Source organism: Nomascus leucogenys, chromosome 6 (assembly GCF_006542625.1).
Source record: "Nomascus leucogenys isolate Asia chromosome 6, Asia_NLE_v1, whole genome shotgun sequence".
Classification (NCBI taxonomy): Eukaryota; Metazoa; Chordata; class Mammalia; order Primates; family Hylobatidae; genus Nomascus; species Nomascus leucogenys.
In genome coordinates this window covers 59,641,097-59,662,576 of record NC_044386.1, presented here as the reverse complement: position 1 = coordinate 59,662,576, position 21,480 = coordinate 59,641,097, and the positions used below count along the sequence as shown (strand labels likewise).

Genomic DNA, 21,480 nt, shown 5'->3' with positions numbered 1-21,480 from the left:
TGCCTCAGCCTCCTGGGTAGCTGGGATTGCAGGTGCCTGCCACCACGTCTGGCTAATTTTTTGTATTTTTAGTAGAGACGGGGTTCCACTATGTTGTCCAGGCTGGTCTCGAACTCCTGACCTCTGATGATTCACCCGCCTTGGCCTCCATAAGTGCTTGGATTATAGGCATGAGCCACTGCACCCGGCCACATTTGCACCCAGCACTTTGGGAGGCCGAGGTGGGCTGATTAAGACTAGCCTGGCCAACATGGTGAAACCCCATCCCTAGTAAAAATACAAAAAATTAGCTGGGCGTGGTGGTGGTCACCTGTAATCCCAGCTATTCGGGAGGCTGAGGCAGGAGAATCCCTTGAACCCAGGAGGCCAAGGTTGCACTGAGCTGAGACCACATCACTGCACTCCAGCCTGGGCAACAAGAGCAAAACTTCATCTCAAAAAAAAAAAAAAAAAAAAAAAGAAAAATGTAACTATGCAGTGGTTATCAAGAAAGTTAACTCAATAATAAGGGAATAGTTTTCAAATATGCACCCTGTACCAACAAAATCCTGTATGATTTACACAGTTGTTCAAGCAAACACAAGAAAACTGGTTCAATTTCTATGAATTATCAAGAGGAGAGGAAAACATGCCCTTCTATCTCAAATAAATCAGGTTTGAATGACAGCTTTTTTCAGTATAATAAAGACATACATGCACACAATAAAGACAAAATATGTCTTCCCATTCTAAAACACTTCCTCTTTTAGTCCCTTATATGCTTTGCATAATCTTGTGTAGTAAGTCTTTGCTGCAACTGATAATATTCAAAGTAAATCCCTCCTGGTTTAGTGTTCTAAGAAGCCAATAGTTGCAGCAATTCGAGCATTAAATGTACTTCCAGAATCTGTACTATTCCGATGCTGTTACCAGGCAAGTAAACGCTGAGGCTGTGAAAAGAAGAAACTATGTTATAAGTCATGTATTTGTGATTATTTTGCAGAGATAAAGAGAATAATGTTATCTTTAAGTGAAGAGCAAAAAACAAAGGACATCCAACCAATTTTCTATCCTGCATTTTTCATTCCCTGGAAAATTAAGGATGAAAAGCATTCTTAAGGGCAGCGTTAATGCCAATTCTTCTTAAAAGCTCCTGTATTTTAAAACAGAATAAGGATGACAGTAATTTAAAAATGTAAATTATATATCATTTAGAACCTATAAATAATATTTAAAATCATTAACATTAGCATTATTAATGACCACTTTAATTATAAGTTCTAACTTCAGATCTCATGATAAAAACTTTGTTACCTATATTAAAAAATTATATAGTTAAGCTAGTAGCATAAACATTATGTATCTATGCAGAGAAAATTTTAATTGCCTTTTTAGTATATTTTAAAATAATTTCTCTCATATTTTTAAATATTTTAATAAAAACTCTTTAAAATAAACTCAATGAGGTAGAAGGAAAGACAGAAAAAGCATCAAGTTTTTAAAGTAGTTAATATACTACTTTTACTTTGTTACATCATTTTGGATAAAAAAACTTCTGTTTTCCCAGCTTTCAGGAGGTAGGTCTGGCTTTTAGGGACTCCCTAGTCTCCAGTTTCTTTAAAATACCCATGAATGAATTTTTAAGAAGGATAAACTTTTATGAATAAAGACACAAGAAATTAGTTTTTCAAAGTAAAGTTATTCATAGCATATAATCCTAATTACACACTATGCCATTTGATTCCAGTACTTACTGAAACTTGGTTAATAAGATCATTTTCTCAATTTTAAGAAATGGGATTAGGCATCCTTAAACATGTGGGGAAGCAGGACATTTGAGAAGTAAAAACACTAATAAGAGTTTCTTGTCTTACTGCCACTGGGCAATTATACATTCTCCCATTTGATCCTGCTACTGTTTACCATATGTCAGGTAGTGTGCCAGTGTGCTGTGCAATTACATATACTACCTTATTTAACCATATGAGGTTGGTAGTATTATCCCCATTGCACACATGAGGCAATAAGGCCTAAGTTATATTGCTAGCAAGCAGTGGAGCCAGGATTTAAGACTAAGTATACTTGACACCAAAGTTGTCTTCATTTATTTATTTTAAAGGAAAAGCCCTCCAAATCCATTTTGTTATCCTTTTTTTTTTTCTTGAGACGAAGTCTCGCTCTGTCCCCCAGGCTGGAGTGCAGTGGCACAACCTCAGCTCACTGCAGGCTCCGCCTCCCGGTTCACATCGTTCTCCTGCCTCAGCCTCCTGAGTAGCTGGGACTACAGGTGCCCACCACCACGCCCAGCTAATTTTTTGTATTTTTTAGTAGACACTGGGTTTCACTGTGTTAGCCAGGATGGTCTCAATCTCCTGACCTCATGATCCGCCCGCCTCCGCCTCCCAAAGTGCTGGGATTACCCACGTGAGCCACTGTGCCTGGCCTGTTATCCTTACTATATCTTGTGACACCTGAAAGACTCAATCTGTCATTTACTTGAGCCACCATAATGCTATCTAGATGGTTATATCCTCTGCTAATGCAAGATCTGATAAATTTTTAGATAACCAAGTGAACACTTACTTACTGTGAGGTAGGAGGTATTTTAGTCCTTCATTTAAATGTGCTGTTTATCCTCTGTGGCCTGTCTAGGGAGGCATTCTACATATATGTAAAATGCTTAGGTCAACATGTGCCTGGTACATTTTAAGTACCCTGTAAACACTAGCTTTCGTTATTATCTGCCCAGACCAAAATCTGCTATTAATACATTAACTACATAGATTAAATGGAAACTGCCATTATCCTACAGCTCTTGCCTCTTTGGCAATAGTGTTCTGGGTCAAAGGCTGGTGTCCGATCCAAGATGAACTATTCAGACTCCTTTCCTAGGATTTTAAAAATTGGAACTAAGGGCTGTTCTGTCTGTGGAGTAGCCATTTTTTTATTCCTCTACTTTTCTTTTTTTTTTTTTTAAAAGATGGAGTCTCGCTCAGCCACCCAGGCTGGAGTGCAGTGGCGCTATCTCGGTTTACTGCAACCACCATCTCTGGGGTTCAAGTGATTTTCCCGTCTCAGCCTTCCGAGTAGCTGTCATTACAGGCGGGTGCCACCATGCCCGGCTAATTTCTATGCTTTAGTGGAGACGTGGTTTTACCATGTTGGCCAGGCTGGTCTTGAACTCCTGACCTCAGGTGGTCCACCCACCTCGGCCTCCCAAAGTGCTGGATTACAGGCGTGAGCCACAATATCCAGCCTATTCCTCTACTTTCTTAACTTGCTTTGACTTAAAAAAAAATTGCAACTAAGGAAAGAGGGCAGTCTCTCCTGATTAGTGAAAGTGGAATGATAAAAGAGTCTAGGTGGCGGTCTTTCCAACCTATGGAGGATTATATGAGAAACTGAGGCACACATTCACAGATAATTTAAAGAATAAGTTCTGATTCCAGTTACCCTTGTAGTTAGGCTACACCTCTTCCCTTTCCATGGTTCAGCTGATGGCTAGGGGCTCCACCTTCACTTGTACTGCCACCTCAACATCAGTGGTGACTCCCCAGAAAACCACTAAAGGTATAAATCAGCACTTTTCTTTTAAACAGCAATTTGTTAATGACAAAAACAAAAAAGTTTAAATGTGCATATCTTTTTGACCCTAAATTGTAAGTATACATAGCATGAAGGCACAAAGATATGTGCGTGTATGTGTGTTTACTCAAACAGACGCATATATATATAGCTGTTCAGTGCACTATTGTCCTTACTAATGAGAAATTGAAGGTAGAATGCCTGTTAATAGAGGATTTGATAAATTAAAAAGTATTATTCTTTCTGATCCTGGAGTAATTTTTAAAAATTCTGGTTTTATTAATTTATCTGTAATTATTAGGTTGCCCATCTTTCCACATTGGCAAATTTTTTCTTTTCTTTTCTTTTTTTTCTTTTCTTCTCTTTTCTCTTTTTTCTCTTCTCTTCTCTTCTCTTCTCTTCTCTTCTCTTCTCTTCTCTTCTTTTCTTTTTTCTTTTTTCGAGATAGGGTCTCCCTCTGTCACCCAGGCTGAAGTGCAGTGGCTCGGTCTCGGCTCACTGCAACCTTCAGCTCAAGCGATCCTTCTGTCTCAGCCTCCCAACTAACTGGGACTATAGGTGTGTGCCACCATTTGGGGCTAAGCTTTTGTATTTTTTGTATAGATGGGGTTTTGCCATGTTGGTTTTGAACTCCTGGGCTCAAGTGATCCTCCCACCTTGGCCTCTCAGAATGTTGGGATTACAGGCATGAGCCACCGAGACTGGCCTCAATTGGTGAATATTCTGAATAACTGTAGTTTGTTTCATTTAACAGTAAATTTGTTTCCCTCTTTACTATAAGGTACAATGTGAATTTTTTTCTTGATGACTCAGTCATTATCAAGGACATTAGGGAGCAAAACTACGTGTTTTTGCCCAGGGTTTTATATGATAGTAATGTAGATGTGCATGTGGATTGAAGCTGTTGACATTTCAATCATTCTAATGATTTAAACTTTTGTGAGAGATTTAATGCTTGTGTCCAAGTTTCTGTAGGTATTGAATATATGTTAAGTTAAAGTATTTCTGTGTTACTGTCTCCTTCAGGAACCTGATTCTGAACAGCAGCCCTTAAAACAACTCACCTGTGACTTGGAGGATGATTCTGATAAATTACAAGGTCAGAATGAAAACTAAATCTTAACATTTGATAAAAATTATTTAGGTCTAGATTATAGTAATAATGGGAGAAAACCCAAACCATCAATTCAGAATATGTCTGCCTACCCTGTTTCAAACTTATGCCAAAAACAGGGACAATAAGTAAAAGTTTTTTTTTTTTTTCCCATTATTTGGTCTGTTAACACTCCTGCTCTCAAAAATAAAAGAAAATTCATTCATGTTGATAAAGCATGTTGTTGCAAGAGACATTTAGGATGAGGTCAGTGAGTTTTTTTTTAACCTCTTTCCAAACCCCAGTAATATTGGCATCATTAGGCTTTGGTCCTCCATCACTTCCACCTCTGGGGAAATCTAGAAGGAGAAAGGAAGGAATATGACTGTGATTTAACCGGCAGAGGCTACTGTCAGAATTACTTTGATGACAGATAGTGGTCAGGTGGTTACCAATTTGTTTTTGGTTATGCTTCCTGAGACTTCTGACACTTAAGCAGCAGGGCTTCCTAACTTCTTAAAAAACCTCATGGTACATACAAATAATTATAATGTTTCTATAGCACATTGAGGTAAGTGGAGGAGGCTGCTAGGGTGGAGGGAACCTGCCTGAGAGTGTGAGCATCCTGAGAGGATTATGGGGGCCCTTGACATACCAGTACACTCACTGGGAAGCTGTGCTAAAGAAATCCAGGAGTCTAGTGAAATACATGTCTAGTCAACATGTTGCCATGGAAAGAATACTTTGGGGAGTTGAGTGATCTGCATACAGTGTAGAAATGGAGCAATCATATCTAGAAGCACAGAAGTAATTCAGAAGCATTTGCAGTAGAAATTAGAGGTAGAGTGCACTTAAAATCAGAATACTACAGCTGGGCGCAGTGGCTCACACCTGTAATCCCAGCACTTTGGGAAGCCGAGGCAGGCGGATCATGAGGTCAAGAGATCCAAGACCATCCTGGCCAACATGGTGAAACCCTGTCTCTACTAAAAATAGAAAAATTAGCTGGGCATGGTGGCACGCGCCTGTAGTCTCAGCTACTCGGGAGGCTGAGGCAGGAGAATCACTTGAACCTGGGAGGCAGAGGTTGCAGTGAGCTATCACGCCACTGCACTCCAGCCCGGCGACAGAGCTAGACTCCGTCTCAAAAAAAAAAAAAAAAAAAAAAAAATCAGAATACTACTTTTCTTGCTGTTCTTTTGGATTGACTCTAATCTTTGCATGTTTCAAAGCATCTTGCAAGTAGTTTCACTTTGCCTGTATGTACAGCAAAATAGTAGCCTATACCAATGAAGCTTAACCTTGGTTATAGGTCATGGTTTGTTTGCAAGCTAACTCTAATGTAATAATTGTGGCATTTAGAGCAGTGTTAAGGGAACTCCCTGTTAGAGCCCAGGCAGCAGGATAATGAGGACTATTGTAATCTTATTTTCTGGAACTTTTTCTTCCTGGAAAACTCCCAAATTGTGAAAGTTAATACATTTTAAGTTACTACTGTGAAAGAACATGAGAATGTGACAGTTTTTTTCAGAGTTTCATACAAAATGTTGTGATGCAGAAATAATCTTTCAATTTTTTATTTTTTATTATTATTTTTCATCAGAAAAGAGCTGGAAGTCTTCCTGCAATGAAGGGGAATCCTCTTCTACTTCTTATATGCATCAGAGGTCACCTGGTGGTCCCACCAAACTGATTGAGATCATCTCAGACTGCAACTGGGAGGAAGATCGGAACAAGATTTTGAGCATCTTATCCCAGCACATCAATAGCAGCATGCCACAATCACTTAAGGTGGGCAGCTTCATCATTGAGTTGGCTTCTCAGCGAAAGAGCCGGGGTGAGAAGAACCCTCCTGTTTATTCTTCTCGTGTGAAAATCTCTATGCCATCATGTCAAGACCAAGATGATATGGCTGAGAAATCTGGATCAGAGACTCCTGATGGTCCATTGTCCCCTGGGAAAATGGAGGATATCTCTCCTGTGCAGACAGATGCCCTGGATTCAGTGAGGGAGAGATTACATGGAGGCAAAGGTCTGCCTTTTTATGCAGGGCTTTCTCCTGCAGGGAAGCTTGTGGCCTATAAACGTAAACCCAGTTCAAGTACATCTGGGCTTATCCAGGTGAGAATTATCTTTAATCTGGGTATAGCACCTTTGTATACCTAGGTAGTATCATGATTTTTCAGAGCCCGTTATGGTCCCGATATCCTTTATTTTGACATTTCCTGGGAACTGGGTGACAAAATTATTATCTCTTTTTGTAATAGGCCTAGTTTAGATGCATATCTAGAGTGAATTTTTGTCATATTTAAACAGAAACGTAGAGCCTTGTATTAGTTTTAATTTTCTTTCTAATCTTCCCAGAAAGTTGCTCTTCATAAACTTTTTTGCCTGTGGGCTCTAGTGATACTTTGACAATAAAGCAAGGATAATCAGGGATTCAGTCTAGCTCTTGGAATTTATTATTAGCAGATAGGTTTCAAAACAAAACCATGGTTAGAACGGTAGCTGTAAGGGGAAGATGAAATTGACTTAAAGATAGGCAATATATGTTTAGAAACTTGGGAAAAATTTTAAAAATTTTTATTTATTATTTATTTAGCGCAATCTTGGCTCACAGCAACCTCTGCCTCCTGGGTTCAAGCGATTCTTTGTGTCTCAGCCTCCCAAGTAGCTGGGATTACAGGCATGTGACACCACACCTGGCTAATTTTGTGTTTGTGTGCGTTTTTTTTTGTTGTTGGTTTGTTTTTTTAAGTAGAGACGGGGTTTCACCATGTTGTCCAGGCTGGTCTTAAACTTCTGAGATCAGGTGATCCACCCACCTTGGCCTCCCAAATTGCTAGGATTACAGGGGTGAGCCACCATGCATGGCTGAACATTTTAATTTAGTAAGGTGTTATTTAAATACAAGAGTAAAAATTGAGCCATATTTACTTAATTATATTTTTTCTTTATTTGATTCGTAGGGGTTTTGTCAGTGTAATTGTTGTAGGACAAATACCTTTATCCTTGATATTTAGTAATTCACACAGGTTGTATTAGTAAAATCATATTAGCATATAGAAAATTTGAAAAGAGACATTCTGAGTTAATGTCATATTCAAAAAAGGTTTTTCTAGCTGAGCGCAGTGGCTCACGCCTGTAATCCCAGCACTTTGGGAAGCCGAGGCAGTGGATCACCTGAGGCAAGGAGTTTGAGACTAGCCTGGCCGACATGGCAAAACCTCATTTCTACTAAAAATAAAAAAGTGAGCCTGGCGTGGTGGCGTGCGCCTGTAATCCCAGCTTCTTGGGAGGCTGAGGCAGGAGAATCATTTGAACCTGAGAAGTGGAGGTTGCAGTGAGCTGAGATCGTGCCACTGTATTCCAGCTTGGGCAACAGAGGGAGAGTGTCTCAAAAAAAAAAAGCACTTTTATATTAGAGTAGCAAATGTGTGGAAGTGTCTGATATTATTGCAAGGTTAACTTGACTTTCATTAGATTGGCTGCTTCTAAGTCACTAAGGACTTCTCCATTAATAATATGATTGATGTAGGCTGGGCTTGGTGGTTCACGCCTGTAATCCCAGCACTTTGGGAGGTGAAGGCGGGTAGATCATGAGGTCAGGAGTTCAAGACCAGCCTGACCAATGTGGTGAAACCCCATCTCTACTAAAAATACAAAAATTAGCCGGGCATGGTGGCGTGTGCCTGTAATCCCAGCTAGGAGGCTGAGGCAGGAGAATCGCCTGAACCCGGGAGGCAGAGGTTGCAGTGAGCCGAGATCGCGCCACTGCATTCCAGCCTGGGCGACAGAGCAAGACTCCATCTCAAAAGAGAAAATAATATTAATATGATTGATCTACTTAATTAAAAAACTTTTTATTGCAGTTTACTGTTGTGCATGCTATGTAAATGCTTCTGTTGATATTTCTTACACTTTTGATGAGGAGGACAGTATTTTCTCTACCTTATTTATTGATTGACACTTTGAAAACAGAGGTTTGCTTGATACAATTTCTAGTGAGACCAGACTCCCTAAAATACAAGCATGGAAATTTTCTGTTCTCTTCTGCCCAGGACTCACAAGGCCACCATAGAATGTGTCTGCATAAGCAGTCAGGCAACTGTAAACTTTGTAAACTTTGGGGAAGCTACAGAGTAGGCTTCAGCGCAGTCCCAAGGGATCCGGGAGGGGTATCTGATCTATTTCCATAAGCCTGAAAAGTTACAGTAAAGTTTACTTTCAGAGGGAATGATCACATTCTTTGTACCAAACTCAAGGCAGAGATATTCTTGATCTCTGTGGGAATAATCACAATTTAACCAAAGTAGCAAAGAGTAATTTTGTGTCTCTGAAGATGGAGTTGCTTGCTGTAGCTAGTCTCCTCATCAGTTCCCTATTAGAGAGTAGATTCTACGTCACTCCATCTCCCCCAACCCCCGATTTTTAAATGGTGAAAAGGAAGTACAGAAAAGGTTATCTTCTCTAGAGTTGCCTGGCAATATGACCTAGAGAACATGGGTAGAGACTTGGGAAGTTTTTGTTTTCTTTCTTTAAAAAAAGGAAAAGAAAAGAAATCAATCCCCACAAAAAACAACTGTGCTGGTACCCATGATGGGCAGTCTGATAAACTCAGGCAGCAGAGGGGATCTTTACTTCATTTGTTGGTTCACTTTCGTCTGACTGTTTAGTTAATTATGTCTAGAATAAGAATGAGTTTCTACCAACATTCAGTTTGAACCCATGTTTTATCCAAGAGATGAAAATAGTATTTTCAAAGCTAGGCTTTTTGAAAATGAGAAACTGTGAGGTAATTGTGGCTTAGGTTATTGGAACAATGATTGTCTTATAACTTAAAGTAGATTTCACTTAAATTTTTCAAATATGAAGGATGCTTGAAAGGACCCTTGTGTGAGAGCTTCATTATGTCTCTCTGGTCTTATCAGAGAGATTCTGTGGGACACTCATTTTTGCTGATGAGGTTAATAGCTTAACCAGAATGGCTTATTTACAAGGAAAACAGTTGGATAATTCTAGTTGTTTGGATTTCATGGTAACTTTCACATAACTAGGATGCAGAAATGTTGAGTTTCTGATTCTCTATTTTCAAACTACAATATGAAGGAGATGAGATTAGTTCAGAATATCAGATGACAGCATTTTTCTACCTCCTGATTACTCAGATTATTCTAAATGGAAAAAGTCTACTTCTTTTTCCCTTTTAAATCTGAAAAATAGACTTATGAAAACTTGTAAAAATGAAGCCCCTGTCAAGGGAGAGGAGTTAGCAAGAGAATTTTATCTTTACAGAATTTCTCTTTGCCACTTGTTTCAGGTTAATGGTAAGAGTTACCCGCAGGCTAAGTTGCTATTGGGACAGATGGGGGCATTGCATCCAGCCAATAGGCTAGCTGCTTATATCACAGGCAGGTTGCGACCCTCAGTCCTGGACCTCTCAACCCTCAGTACTGTCATCTCCAAGGTAGCATCCAATGCCAAGGTGGCTGCATCCAGGAAACCACGTACCCTGTTGCCTTCAACATCCAATTCCAAAATGGCATCCTCCTCTGGCACTGCAACAAATCGCCCTGGGAAGAATCTGAAGGCGTTTGTCCCAGCAAAACGGCCAATTGGTAAGTTGGGGTGTACATATGGTTTGGAAAGGCCTATGACTTGGTGATGGGACAGTGGGTACAGGTATGGAGGTTGTAAAAATTAGAGAAATATGTATTTTGGCATTATTCTTATTCTTGTTGTCTGTCTTGCCTGGATTTTTGATTGTTTGGGGTTAACTTCTGATAACCTGCAATATTAGATGAATTGAGTTGTTTTATGGTTATTTTCTTTGTTTTATATATATTTTTTATTTTTTAATAACAGTGACCTGAAGGCAAGTTTTACAGTTATTTTTAAGGTTTTTAGACTGGTTGTTATTAATGTAGAAAAGACTTAGGATTTTAATTTTGTTTCTAAAAAGGGAAGACATTTAAAAATAGTTTACTATTATACTAAATTATTTACTAAAATATTTTACTAAATTAAAAATAGTTTACTATTTTCCTATGAGGACTGGTGTTTTTGGCATCTTGTTGAACTCTTGCTGGTGCTATGTAAATGCTTCTGTTGATATTTCTTAAACTTATGAAACCAAGGAGCTAGCAAAAGCTAGTGGTATAAGTAGTATAGGCTTAAAGTGGAAAGCTCCTATAAATACAATTTTGGAAGTGTTGATTTATTCCATTCATCTCTGTTCTATGAATGAAAATCTCTCTTTTCCTTAACATTTAAATGCTGAAGTCTGTAATAAATTACCTTTTTGAAGCATTTGTGTTTTAGCATTGAGAGTATCTATAGTTGGTTTATTGAATTCCTCTTCTTGTTGTTTCAAATCTGTTAGGAATGTTAAGTAAGAGTATCAATTGAAATCTCTGGCTGAATGGTTAGAGTTGTGTGAAGATAGAAGATATTTATTGTTTGCCTTAAAAAGAACCTATTTTGGCCGGGCGCAGTGGCTCACGCCTGTAATCCCAGCACTTTGGGAGGCCAAGGTGGGCGGATCACGAGGTCAAGAGATAGAGACCATCTTGGCGAACATGGTGAAACCCCATCTCTACTAAAAATACAAAAATTAGCCAGGAGTGGTGGCATGCGCCTGTAGTCCCAGCTACTCGGGAGGCTGAGGCAGGAGAATCACTTGAACCCGGGAGGCAGAGGTTGCAGTAATCCGAAATCGTGCCACTGCACTCCAGCCTGGTGACAGCGAGACTCCATCTCAAAAAAAAAAAAAGAATCTATTTTACCTTTTATTAAAGCAGCTTCAGTTGTGATTAAGGGGAATAAAACAAGCAATCCTATCCTGATCTGTTTTGATAAATGTCTTTATATATTTTAGGAATATGTAATACGTAAGCATCTCATAATAGCACAGCTGTAAAGAGGTGAGAGTGCTCAGGCCGGAGGAAATGGTAGAAACAAGTTTTTACATTAGAAATTGGGGGAAACAAACCCTCTCATTTTCTTTTATCTGTTTTAGGTGATGAAGTTTTTGCTACTGTATTGTCTTTTTAGTATCCTGACAGTTTGAATATATTGCACAGTCAAAAGAATTTTAGTAGGAACACTCTATTTAATTTTTTAATTTTTCTTTCAAGACGGAGTCTTGCCCTGTCTCCCAGGCTGGAGTGCAGTGGCACTATCTCGTTTCACTGCAGCATCCACCTCCTGGGTTCAAACCATTCTCCTGCCTCAGCCTCCTGAGTAGCTGGGATTATAGCCACGTGCCACCATGCCCAGGTAATTTTTGTATTTTTAGTAGAGACGGGGTTTCACCGTGTTGGCCAGGCTGGTGTCGAACTCCTGACCTCGTGATCTGCCCGCCTCAGCCTCCCAAAGTGCTGGGATTACAGGTGTGAGTCACTGTGTCTGGCCTGGAACACTCAATTTTAATCCCTTTCTTGTTAGAACTGAGGTTTGTTTTTGGTCAAGGCAAGCATTTGATTTCTGAGAGTAGAAATTAGCTCAGATGCTGGGTGTGGTGGCTCACACCTGTAATCCCAGCACTTTGGGAGGCCCGAGGCAGGCAGATCACCTGAGGTCGGGAGTTCAAGACCAGCCTGACCAACATGGAGAAACCCTGTCTCTACTAAAAATACAAAAATTAGCCGGGTTTGGTGACACATGCCTGTAATCCCAGCTACTCGGGAAGGCTGAGGCAGGAGAATTGCGTGAACCCGGGAGACTCTGGTTGTAGTGAGCCGAGATTGTGCCATTGCACTCTAACCTGGGCAACAAGAAAGAAACTCCGTCTCAAAAAAGAAAAAAAAGAAATTGGCACAAATAATGCAGGTAGGTAGTACCTGTAAGAAATTGACCCAGTGGTGCACAATAAATGTCGGTAAGCACAGTCACTAAGAGGATAAAATATGAGAACTGAAGATTTTTGACCTGCAAATTTCTATTTGCAGCGGCTCGACCCTCTCCTGGTGGTGTGTTCACACAGTTTGTGATGAGTAAAGTTGGAGCCTTGCAGCAGAAGATACCTGGAGTTAGCACACCCCAAACCCTGGCAGGGACACAGAAGTTCAGTATCAGACCTTCTCCAGTAATGGTCGTCACACCTGTGGTTTCTTCTGAGCCAGTTCAGGTGTGCAGCCCTGTGACTGCTGCTGTCACTACTACCACCCCTCAAGTGTTTTTAGAAAATGTTACTGCTGTGACACCTATGACTGCTATTTCTGACGTGGAAACTAAAGAAACTACTTATTCTTCTGGTGCCACCACTACAGGGGTTGTTGAGGTCTCTGAAACTAATACCAGCACCCCTGTAACATCTACCCAGTCTACAGCCACTGTGAACCTTACCAAAACCACTGGGATAACTACCCCTGTGGCTTCAGTTACTTTTCCTAAGTCTTTGGTAGCATCTCCTCCAACCATAACTCTTCCTGTTGCTTCCACTGCTTCCACCTCCTTAGTCGTGGTGACTGCAGCTGCATCTTCCTCCATGGTGACCACACCAACTTCATCTCTGGGCTCTGTTCCTATTATACTTTCAGGAATTAATGGGAGTCCACCAGTGAGCCAGAGACCAGGTAAGGCCTAGATGTTACTTAGCCGCTTTATTACTGTACACCTATTTATATAACTTTGTGGTTGTGATAGGATTATAGATATATGAGGATAACAGTATAGGTATTTCTGTTGTAACATGATACATGTATTCCTGAAAACCTCTGCATGCTGCAAAAATGAACACTAAAATTAATAGAGCTCATGGTTAATACGGGATTGGGATAAATCACTGAAAATATATGCAGTTTTATAAGCAGAACATTAATAACAATAACTGATAACCTTGAGAGATAACTTGAACTATCTTGACTGATAGTTTAGTGGAGCTGGAGATTGCGACTCAAAATACTCAAAAACATTAAAATGGAAGTGGTGGCTGAAGGATACTGAAGTAGTGCAGGTAAGACTGGAGCTCTGAGCCACTAAGATGGGCATGGGAGGAAACATGACCTGTGTGCTGAGAGCTAGGGGTGCACATCTTTGAGGAGGGAGCCCCAAATGCAGGTGTTCCTTTTGTGGGGTGGGGGGGGGTGCTGCTTTTTAATTAGAGACAGATGAGCAGACTTCATCTCCTTTTGTCTAGTAAAAATCACTAATGAATCAGCACCTATTTAATTGCTGGACATGAACTGATTGAAATAGAAACAAGGAGGCATATTTGTTTAGGGCTCTAATATTTTTATAAACTTTTTAGTTAAAATATTTCTTTTATTGGCTTAGGTTGAGTGAATTTGAAATAGGAATATCCTACACTTTGTGTAGTTTTTATATCTAGATGCAACTAGCTAAAGTAAGTGGTTCTTTTAATCTACTCATAGAGGAACTAATATGGGAAAGAGCAAGAGACTTTGCAGGATTTGAGGGGAAATAATTACCCAATAGCAATTCTGTCTTGGTTATTGATGTTTTTCTCTTAAATATTTTTGCATTTAGTGATGTGGTCCAAATTCCTCTCTGTCTTTTATGGAAGAAGAGATTGGGAGTTAGTTTGTAAGTTGAAGTTCTGTTGAAGGGAAAAGTGAATCTATATATATTGAGATGGAGTCTTGCTCTGTTGCCCAGGCTAGAGTACAATGGCAGGATCTCAGCTCATTGCAACCTCTGCCTCCTGGGTTCACACGATTCTCCTGCCGCAGCCTCCTGAGTAGCTGGGACTACAGGCGCATGCCACCATGTCCGGCTAATTTTTTGTATTTTCAGTAGAGACAGGGTTTCTCCATTTTGGTCAGGCTGGTCTCAGTCTCCGTGATCTGCCCACCTTGGCCTCCCAAAGTGCTGGGATTACAGGCGTGAGCCACCGCGTCCGGCTTGTGAATCACAATATTAAATGTGTCTGTCTTGTGCTTCTTCCTATAAATAAGCCCGTAAATCATGATTAGTCTGATACATAATTTTGGGAGTGAAGTTGTTAGTGAAGCTACTTTGATTTCCTATTGAATCTCAAGGTGCATATCTGTTATATTTTAGCAGATAATGTCTTCTAAACCATATGGATTCCAGCCTTTTTGTGTACTCTTAATTCTTTCATGAAACAATATAGTAGTTTATTGTTCTGTAGTTCTGTTGTTTCTCAGACTTCAGTTATTCGGGATATGCATTCACATATTTTGCTGAGTCCCATCTGTACTGTCACCTACCTAGTATTTTTATTTTAATCAACTTCTTTTTTATTTGTAAATGTGTGTGTGTTTGTTTATTTATTTATTTATTGAGACGGAGTCTCGCTCTGTTGCCCAGGCTGGAGTGCAGTGGCGCCATCTCAGCTCACTGCAACCTCCGCCTCCCAGGTTCAAGTGGTTCTCCTGCCTCAGCCTCCCGAGTAGCTGGGATTACAGGTGCCTGCCACCACGCAGTGGTGTATATTATATTTTTAGTAGAGACGGAGTTTCAACATGTTGACCAGGCTTGTCTCGAACTCTTGACCTCATGATCCGCCTGCCTTGGCCTCCCAAAGTGCTAGGATTATTATAGGCGTGAGCCACAGCTCCCGGCTGTAAATGTGTTTTTAAAAGAGACAGCATTAATTGGAAACCAGCATTACTCGGCATAATAGAGGTTAACCCTATAAAGAAATATACTGGAAACTATAATAAAAAAATTAAATTCCTGTTAGCTACTATATATTCTGAGCACATGGCTTTGATGTCTTTTTTTTAAAGAAGAAAGCTAGAAAATACTAGAGTAACATTAAAGATATATTATCAAAGACTGTACATGAAGTATCTTCTATAATACCATTTGAGGAAAAACATGTAGATATGTTTTTAATAAAGATTATTTTTATTAAAAAAATACATATATATATATAGAGAGAGAGAGAGACAGACAGGGTCTTGCCCTGTCATCCAGGTTGGAGTGTAGTGACATGGTCATGGCTCCCTGCAGCCTAGGTATCTCAGGCTCAAGTGATCCTCCCATTTCAGTCTCCCAAGTAGCTGGGATCATAGGCCTGTGCCACCATACCTGGTTAATTTTTTTGATTTTCAGTAGAGGCAATGTCTCGCTATGTTGTCCAGGCTGGTCTTGAACTCCTGGGCTCAAGCAGTCCTTGAATCTTGGCCCCACAAAGTGCTGGGATTACAGGCATGAGCCACTGCATCTTGCCAGGAAACACTAACATTTAACAAGTTTTCTAATCTTTTAAAATAAATAGACCTGACTCAGGTAACTGCTACTTAAGGAAGTGTGTGTACTTTTTTTCTCTATTTATAAAGAGGATCCCCTGTTGGCACTTTGATATCTGTGCTTTTAAAATTTGATTTTTCTCCTTTTTCTCTTTACCTTCCTTTCCCTTGCACACATTTAAGTAAACCATCACATATTTAGTGTGTATATTAAAGATTGCTTTCATTCTGTGAATGTTTTTGAATCACTCTCTAAAAGTTAATTTGAAGAAAAAAGTTGAAAAATTAAGAATGCATTAACATACTTGTTTCTTAATTCACGCAAGATAGATTAATATGGCTGGGCACAGTAGCTGATGCCTGTAATCCCAGCACTTTGGGAGGCTGAGGCAGATGGATCACTTGAGGTCAGGAGTTTAAGACCAGCCTGGTCAACATGGCGAAACCTTGTCTCTACTAAAAATACAAAAAAAATTAGTCGGGTGTGGTGGTTGCATGCCTGTAATCCCAGTTACTGTGGAGGCTGAGGCAGGAGACTTGCTTGAACCCAGGAGGCGGAGGTTTCAGTGAGCCGAGATCTTGCCATTGCACTCCAGCCTGGGCAACAGAGCGAGAATCCATCTCAAAAAAAAAAAAAAAAAAAAAAAGGTAGATGAATATTTTTTGTTTAAATTGCACACGATTATTTTCATGAACACTTTGGTCTTTGTGTTTTATTTAATTTTTAAGAGTAGTCTTCGATTTTCATCTATATAATTTTTCATCTAAATGTTATGACCATGACTTTCTTTTTGAAATTTGATATTTTTTTGTGTGGGCAGAGTGCCTGTTTGATAGAAAATCACATGTTAAGCTAAAGTCTTTGTTTTGTTTCATTTGTTTGATTTTTTTTTCTTTTCAGTAGCAAACTTAAGTTTTATTTATTAATGTTAAATAAGGCTACCAATTTTTATTTATTAATGTTAAATAAGCTCACCAATTTGAATAGTAATGTTAGACCAGTTTCGTTTATGCTTACTGTTACCATGATTCCTACCTCTTTATCTCTCCGATCTAAAAAAAAATCTAGATTGCTCATACTGTTTTTTCCTATGTCTTTAGTATTTCGAAATATCTCTTCCAATCAGTAAAGGGCATCTTTAAGTACTGTTAATGGTTTGAAATCTCTATTAATTCACATCTTCTGCATTAAATTTCTGCTTTTTGTTTTAAAGATATCTTTTGCCTTTTCTAAGCCAGGTTTATTTCCCTGCTTCTTTGATGTCTCTTAATTTCATTCTATTTTGGGGAGCTTATGTAATTTTTTCCTTCTGAAAAATAATTCCCACAAACCTTTAAGCTTTGCATATTTGTTAGTGAATTTTAAAAACCAAAAAGCCCTTTATAAACCAGGGATTTTTAGTTCTTTATCTTCCTCAGGTGGTATAAGCTTAGAAATTCAGTCGTAACTCTAGTAAGTGTTATGAGCTTTAATTTTAAAGTTAAATTGTGCAGAATCTGGATTTTATTTAAAAATATAAAGAAGAGGCCAGGCACATTGGCTCATACCTATAATCCCAACATTTTAGGAGGCCAAGGCAGGAGGATTGCTTGAGCCTCAGGAGTTCAAGACCAGCCTGGGCAACATAGCAAACTCCATCTCTACAAAAAAAAAAAAAAAAAAGCGTACACCTGTGGTCCCAGCTACTTGGGAGGCTGAGCCTGGGAGTTCGAGGCGGCAGTGAGCTGTGATCGCACCACTGCACTCTAGCCTGGGCGACAGAGTGCGATCCTGTCTCAAAAGAATAAAGTTGAAGCATAATTTTATCATGAATGATCTCTTTAACAGGAATCCAGATTTAGAGAGATAACCATGTTTTTCTTTAGGCAAAAGTATTATCTCTTTAAATGTGCCTCTTGACAATTGATACTGTATTTTTTACCATTCTAAATGTAAAACTCCATAATGTCTGGCTGTTCTCTGCCATAAATGGTGTATTATGAAACTACAGAATTTCAGCAACTTTATAATCCAAATTAGAAGTTATTTGCAGCAAGGTCAGATTCTGTGCCTTAATGACTGGGCATGGTGGCTCATGGCTGCAGTCCCAGCACTTTGGAAGGCCGAGATGGCAGGATCACTTGAGGCCAGGAGTTTGAGACTAGCTTGAGCAACAAAGCAAGACCCTGTCTCTGCAAAGAATAACATAATTAGCCAGGTGTAGTGACACATCCCTGTAGTCCCAGTTACTTGGAAGGCTGAGGCAGGAGGATCTCTTGAGCCCAGGAGTTTGAGACTGCAGTGAGCTATGATTGAGCCACTGCACTGAAGGTGACAAGTGCAACCCTCTTAAAAAAAGAAAAAAAATAGACTGGGCGCGGTGGCTCACGCCTGTAATCTTAGCACTTTGGGAGGCTGAGGAGAGCAGCACTTGAGGTCAGGGGTTTGAGACCAGCCTGGCCAACATGGTGAAACCCTGTCTGTACCCAAAAATACCGAAATAAGCCAGGTGTGCTTGTGCACACCTGTAGTCGCAGCTACTTGGTATGCTGAAGTGGGAGAATCGCTTGAACTAGGGAGGGGCGGAGGTTGTAGTCAGTCGAGATTGTGTCATTGTACTCCAGCCTGAGCAACAAAGCGAGACTGTGTCTTAAAAAATATTATGAATACTTTTTCTTCTACACGTGTTAAAGGGGAATTTGGGTACTATGTTTCTATTTCCTGTTTTTCAGAAAATGCTGCTCAAATTCCGGTGGCTACTCCACAGGTCTCTCCTAACACAGTGAAACGTGCTGGACCTCGATTGTTGTTGATTCCAGTGCAGCAGGGTTCTCCTACCCTTAGACCTGTCTCAAACACACAACTTCAGGGACATCGGATGGTCTTGCAGCCTGTTAGGAGTCCAAGTGGAATGAACCTATTCAGGCACCCTAATGGGCAGATTGTCCAGCTTCTACCTTTGCATCAGCTTCGAGGCTCTAATACCCAGCCCAACTTACAGCCTGTCATGTTTCGGAACCCAGGTATAAAGTTCTTTTTCATGAACTTTTCTTTTATTGAATCACTTGGCCATATGGTATGTTAATACACCAAGATTGTTTTTCTTCATCTCTTAAGAGTTACTTTTCCAAAAAGTAAACATTGGAAGTCTTGATATATGGGCAGTCATGGTTTAAAAATTTCTCTCTTATTTTTTAAACCAGGGTCTGTGATGGGAATCCGGTTACCTGCTCCTTCCAAACCCTCTGAGACTCCGCCAACTTCCACTTCATCTTCTGCTTTCTCTGTCATGAATCCTGTAATCCAAGCTGTTGGGTCTTCTTCAGCAGTGAATGTTATCACTCAGGCACCATCATTGCTTTCCTCTGGAGCTAGTTTTGTGTCTCAGGCTGGTACATTGACCCTGAGGATTTCTCCTCCTGAACCACAAAGCTTTACAAGTAAAACAGGCTCTGAAACCAAAATAACCTATAGCTCAGGAGGACAGCCTGTTGGTACAGCCAGTCTTATTCCTCTCCAGTCTGGTAGTTTTGCCTTGTTACAGCTCCCAGGACAAAAGCCTGTTCCTAGCTCCATTCTTCAACATGTTGCTTCCCTTCAGATGAAGAGAGAATCTCAGAATCCAGACCAGAAAGATGAAACAAACTCAATAAAAAGAGAGCAAGAAACGAAGAAGGTTCTACAGTCAGAAGGAGAGGCTGTAGACCCTGAGGCTAATATAATAAAACAAAACTTAGGAGCTGCTACCTCAGAAGAAACTCTGAATGATTCCTTGGAAGATAGGGGTGATCATTTGGATGAAGAATCCCTTCCAGAAGAAGGTTCTGCAACTGTCAAACCATCTGAGCATTCCTGTATCACTGGGTCACATACAGATCAAGACTTTAAAGATGTTAATGAAGAATATGGGGCTAGGAATCGTAAGAGTTCCAAAGAAAAAGTGGCTGTTCTAGAAGTTAGGACCATTTCTGAAAAAGCCAGTAATAAGACAGTCCAAAATTTAAGTAAAGTACAGCATCAAAAACTTGGTGATGTGAAGGTGGAACAGCAGAAAGGATTCGACAATCCGGAAGAAAACTCAAGTGAATTTCCAGTCACCTTTAAGGAAGAAAGTAAATTTGAATTGTCAGGAAGCAAAGTTATGGAGCAGCAATGTAATCTACAACCAGAGGCCAAAGAGAAGGAATGTGGAGACTCTCTGGAGAAAGACAGTATTAGGGAAAGATGGAGAAAACATCTGAAGGGCCCCTTAACCAGGCAATGTGTTGGAGCTTCACAGGAATGTAAGAAAGAGGCAGACGAGCAGTTAATTAAAGAAATAAAGACATGTCAGGAAAATTCAGATGTGTTTCAACAAGAACAAGGCATCTCTGACTTACTTGGAAAAAGTGGAATTACTGAAGATGCCAGAGTTTTGAAAACTGAATGTGATTCTTGGAGTAGGATTTCTAATCCTTCAGCCTTCTCCATTGTTCCTAGGAGAGCTGCAAAAAGCAGCAGAGGGAATGGACATTTTCAGGGTCACTTACTGCTACCTGGAGAACAGATACAACCAAAGCAAGAGAAGAAGGGTGGGAGAAGCAATGCTGACTTCACTGTTTTGGATTTGGAAGAAGATGACGAAGATGATAATGAGAAAACCGATGATTCTATTGATGAAATTGTGGATGTTGTTTCTGACTACCAGAGTGAGGAGGTTGATGATGTAGAAAAGGTGGTGAGCCCATTTTTGTTGTGACTGAAACCTAAAGGATTTAAATGATTTATTAGAGACAGAAGCTTTTTCAGAAGATCACTAAGGCATAATACATTTAATTGGATGCCTAGGTTTAGATTATGACTTAAATGGCTTAGTAGTTTTTTAGGCTGTGTCAATCAGTCATCATTTATTGAGCTTTTATTCTTTGAGACTTGTCTGGTTTTATGGGAATGCTGGCTTAAGCATTTGGGGGATAGGTGCTTGAGAGTCCCTACCAAGTTAGATTTTTAAAATCCCGAAACCACTACTCCCATTTGATCTCAGTCAATTTCTATGACGTTTTCTATGTGAGGTGGTTGTAGCTTCTCTGGTAGATGTTAATCAGAAACTGGGAATGGGTGACCTTAGAACTGGAGGAGAACTTATTCACTTGCATATAGAGAGATGTTTTTGTTTTTGGAAAAAAACTGGAAAATACCATCATATTCTAATACCATTTTGCCTTGAGTTGCTTTTATTTCCAAAAATTAAATATTTAGTCTCTGGAATTTATATTCTAGACTTTGGTCATCGTCCTTTGTAATATGACCTTTATGGCCTATTTTTATTATTTTCCTGAAGTGTTTTTATAGGATTCCTATTTAGGGTTGTTGTATTTACTGAAATAAGTAACTGTCAGGTATTGATACAGTGCAGGAGTTGTACAAACGTTTTCTGTAAAAGGCCAGATAGTAAATAGTTTTAGACTTTGCAGAGAGCTAGATGGCTCTCTGTTGCAACTAATTGACTGCTGTTGTAGTATAAAAGCAGCTGTATTCCATTACAACTTTAGTAAAAAAGGCCAGGTGCGGTGGCTCACACCCATAATCCCAGCACTTTGGGAGGCCAAGGTGGGTGGATCACCTGACGTCAGGAGTTTGAGACTAGTCTGGCCAACATGACAAAACCCCGTCTCTACTAAAAA

The 21,480-nt window shown here is 39.8% G+C and overlaps 1 protein-coding gene across 5 annotated transcripts in view; it reads left to right on the top strand.

Annotated features, from left to right (window-relative positions):
- The window catches only part of MGA (MAX dimerization protein MGA), a 111,301-nt gene that overhangs the window by 71,116 nt on the left and 18,705 nt on the right, over positions 1–21,480 (top strand). For 2 of the 5 annotated variants that reach the window (XM_030814260.1, XM_030814261.1), the window contains exons 12-17: positions 4,591–4,663; positions 6,261–6,778; positions 9,978–10,275; positions 12,607–13,233; positions 18,550–18,840; positions 19,021–20,531. In XM_030814260.1, the coding sequence (XP_030670120.1) occupies positions 4,591–4,663; positions 6,261–6,778; positions 9,978–10,275; positions 12,607–13,233; positions 18,550–18,840; positions 19,021–20,531 (3,318 nt within the window). The remainder of the gene's footprint in view (positions 1–4,590; positions 4,664–6,260; positions 6,779–9,977; positions 10,276–12,606; positions 13,234–18,549; positions 18,841–19,020; positions 20,532–21,480) is intronic. The other 3 variants (XM_030814262.1, XM_030814264.1, XM_030814263.1) reach the window with 3 other exon arrangements.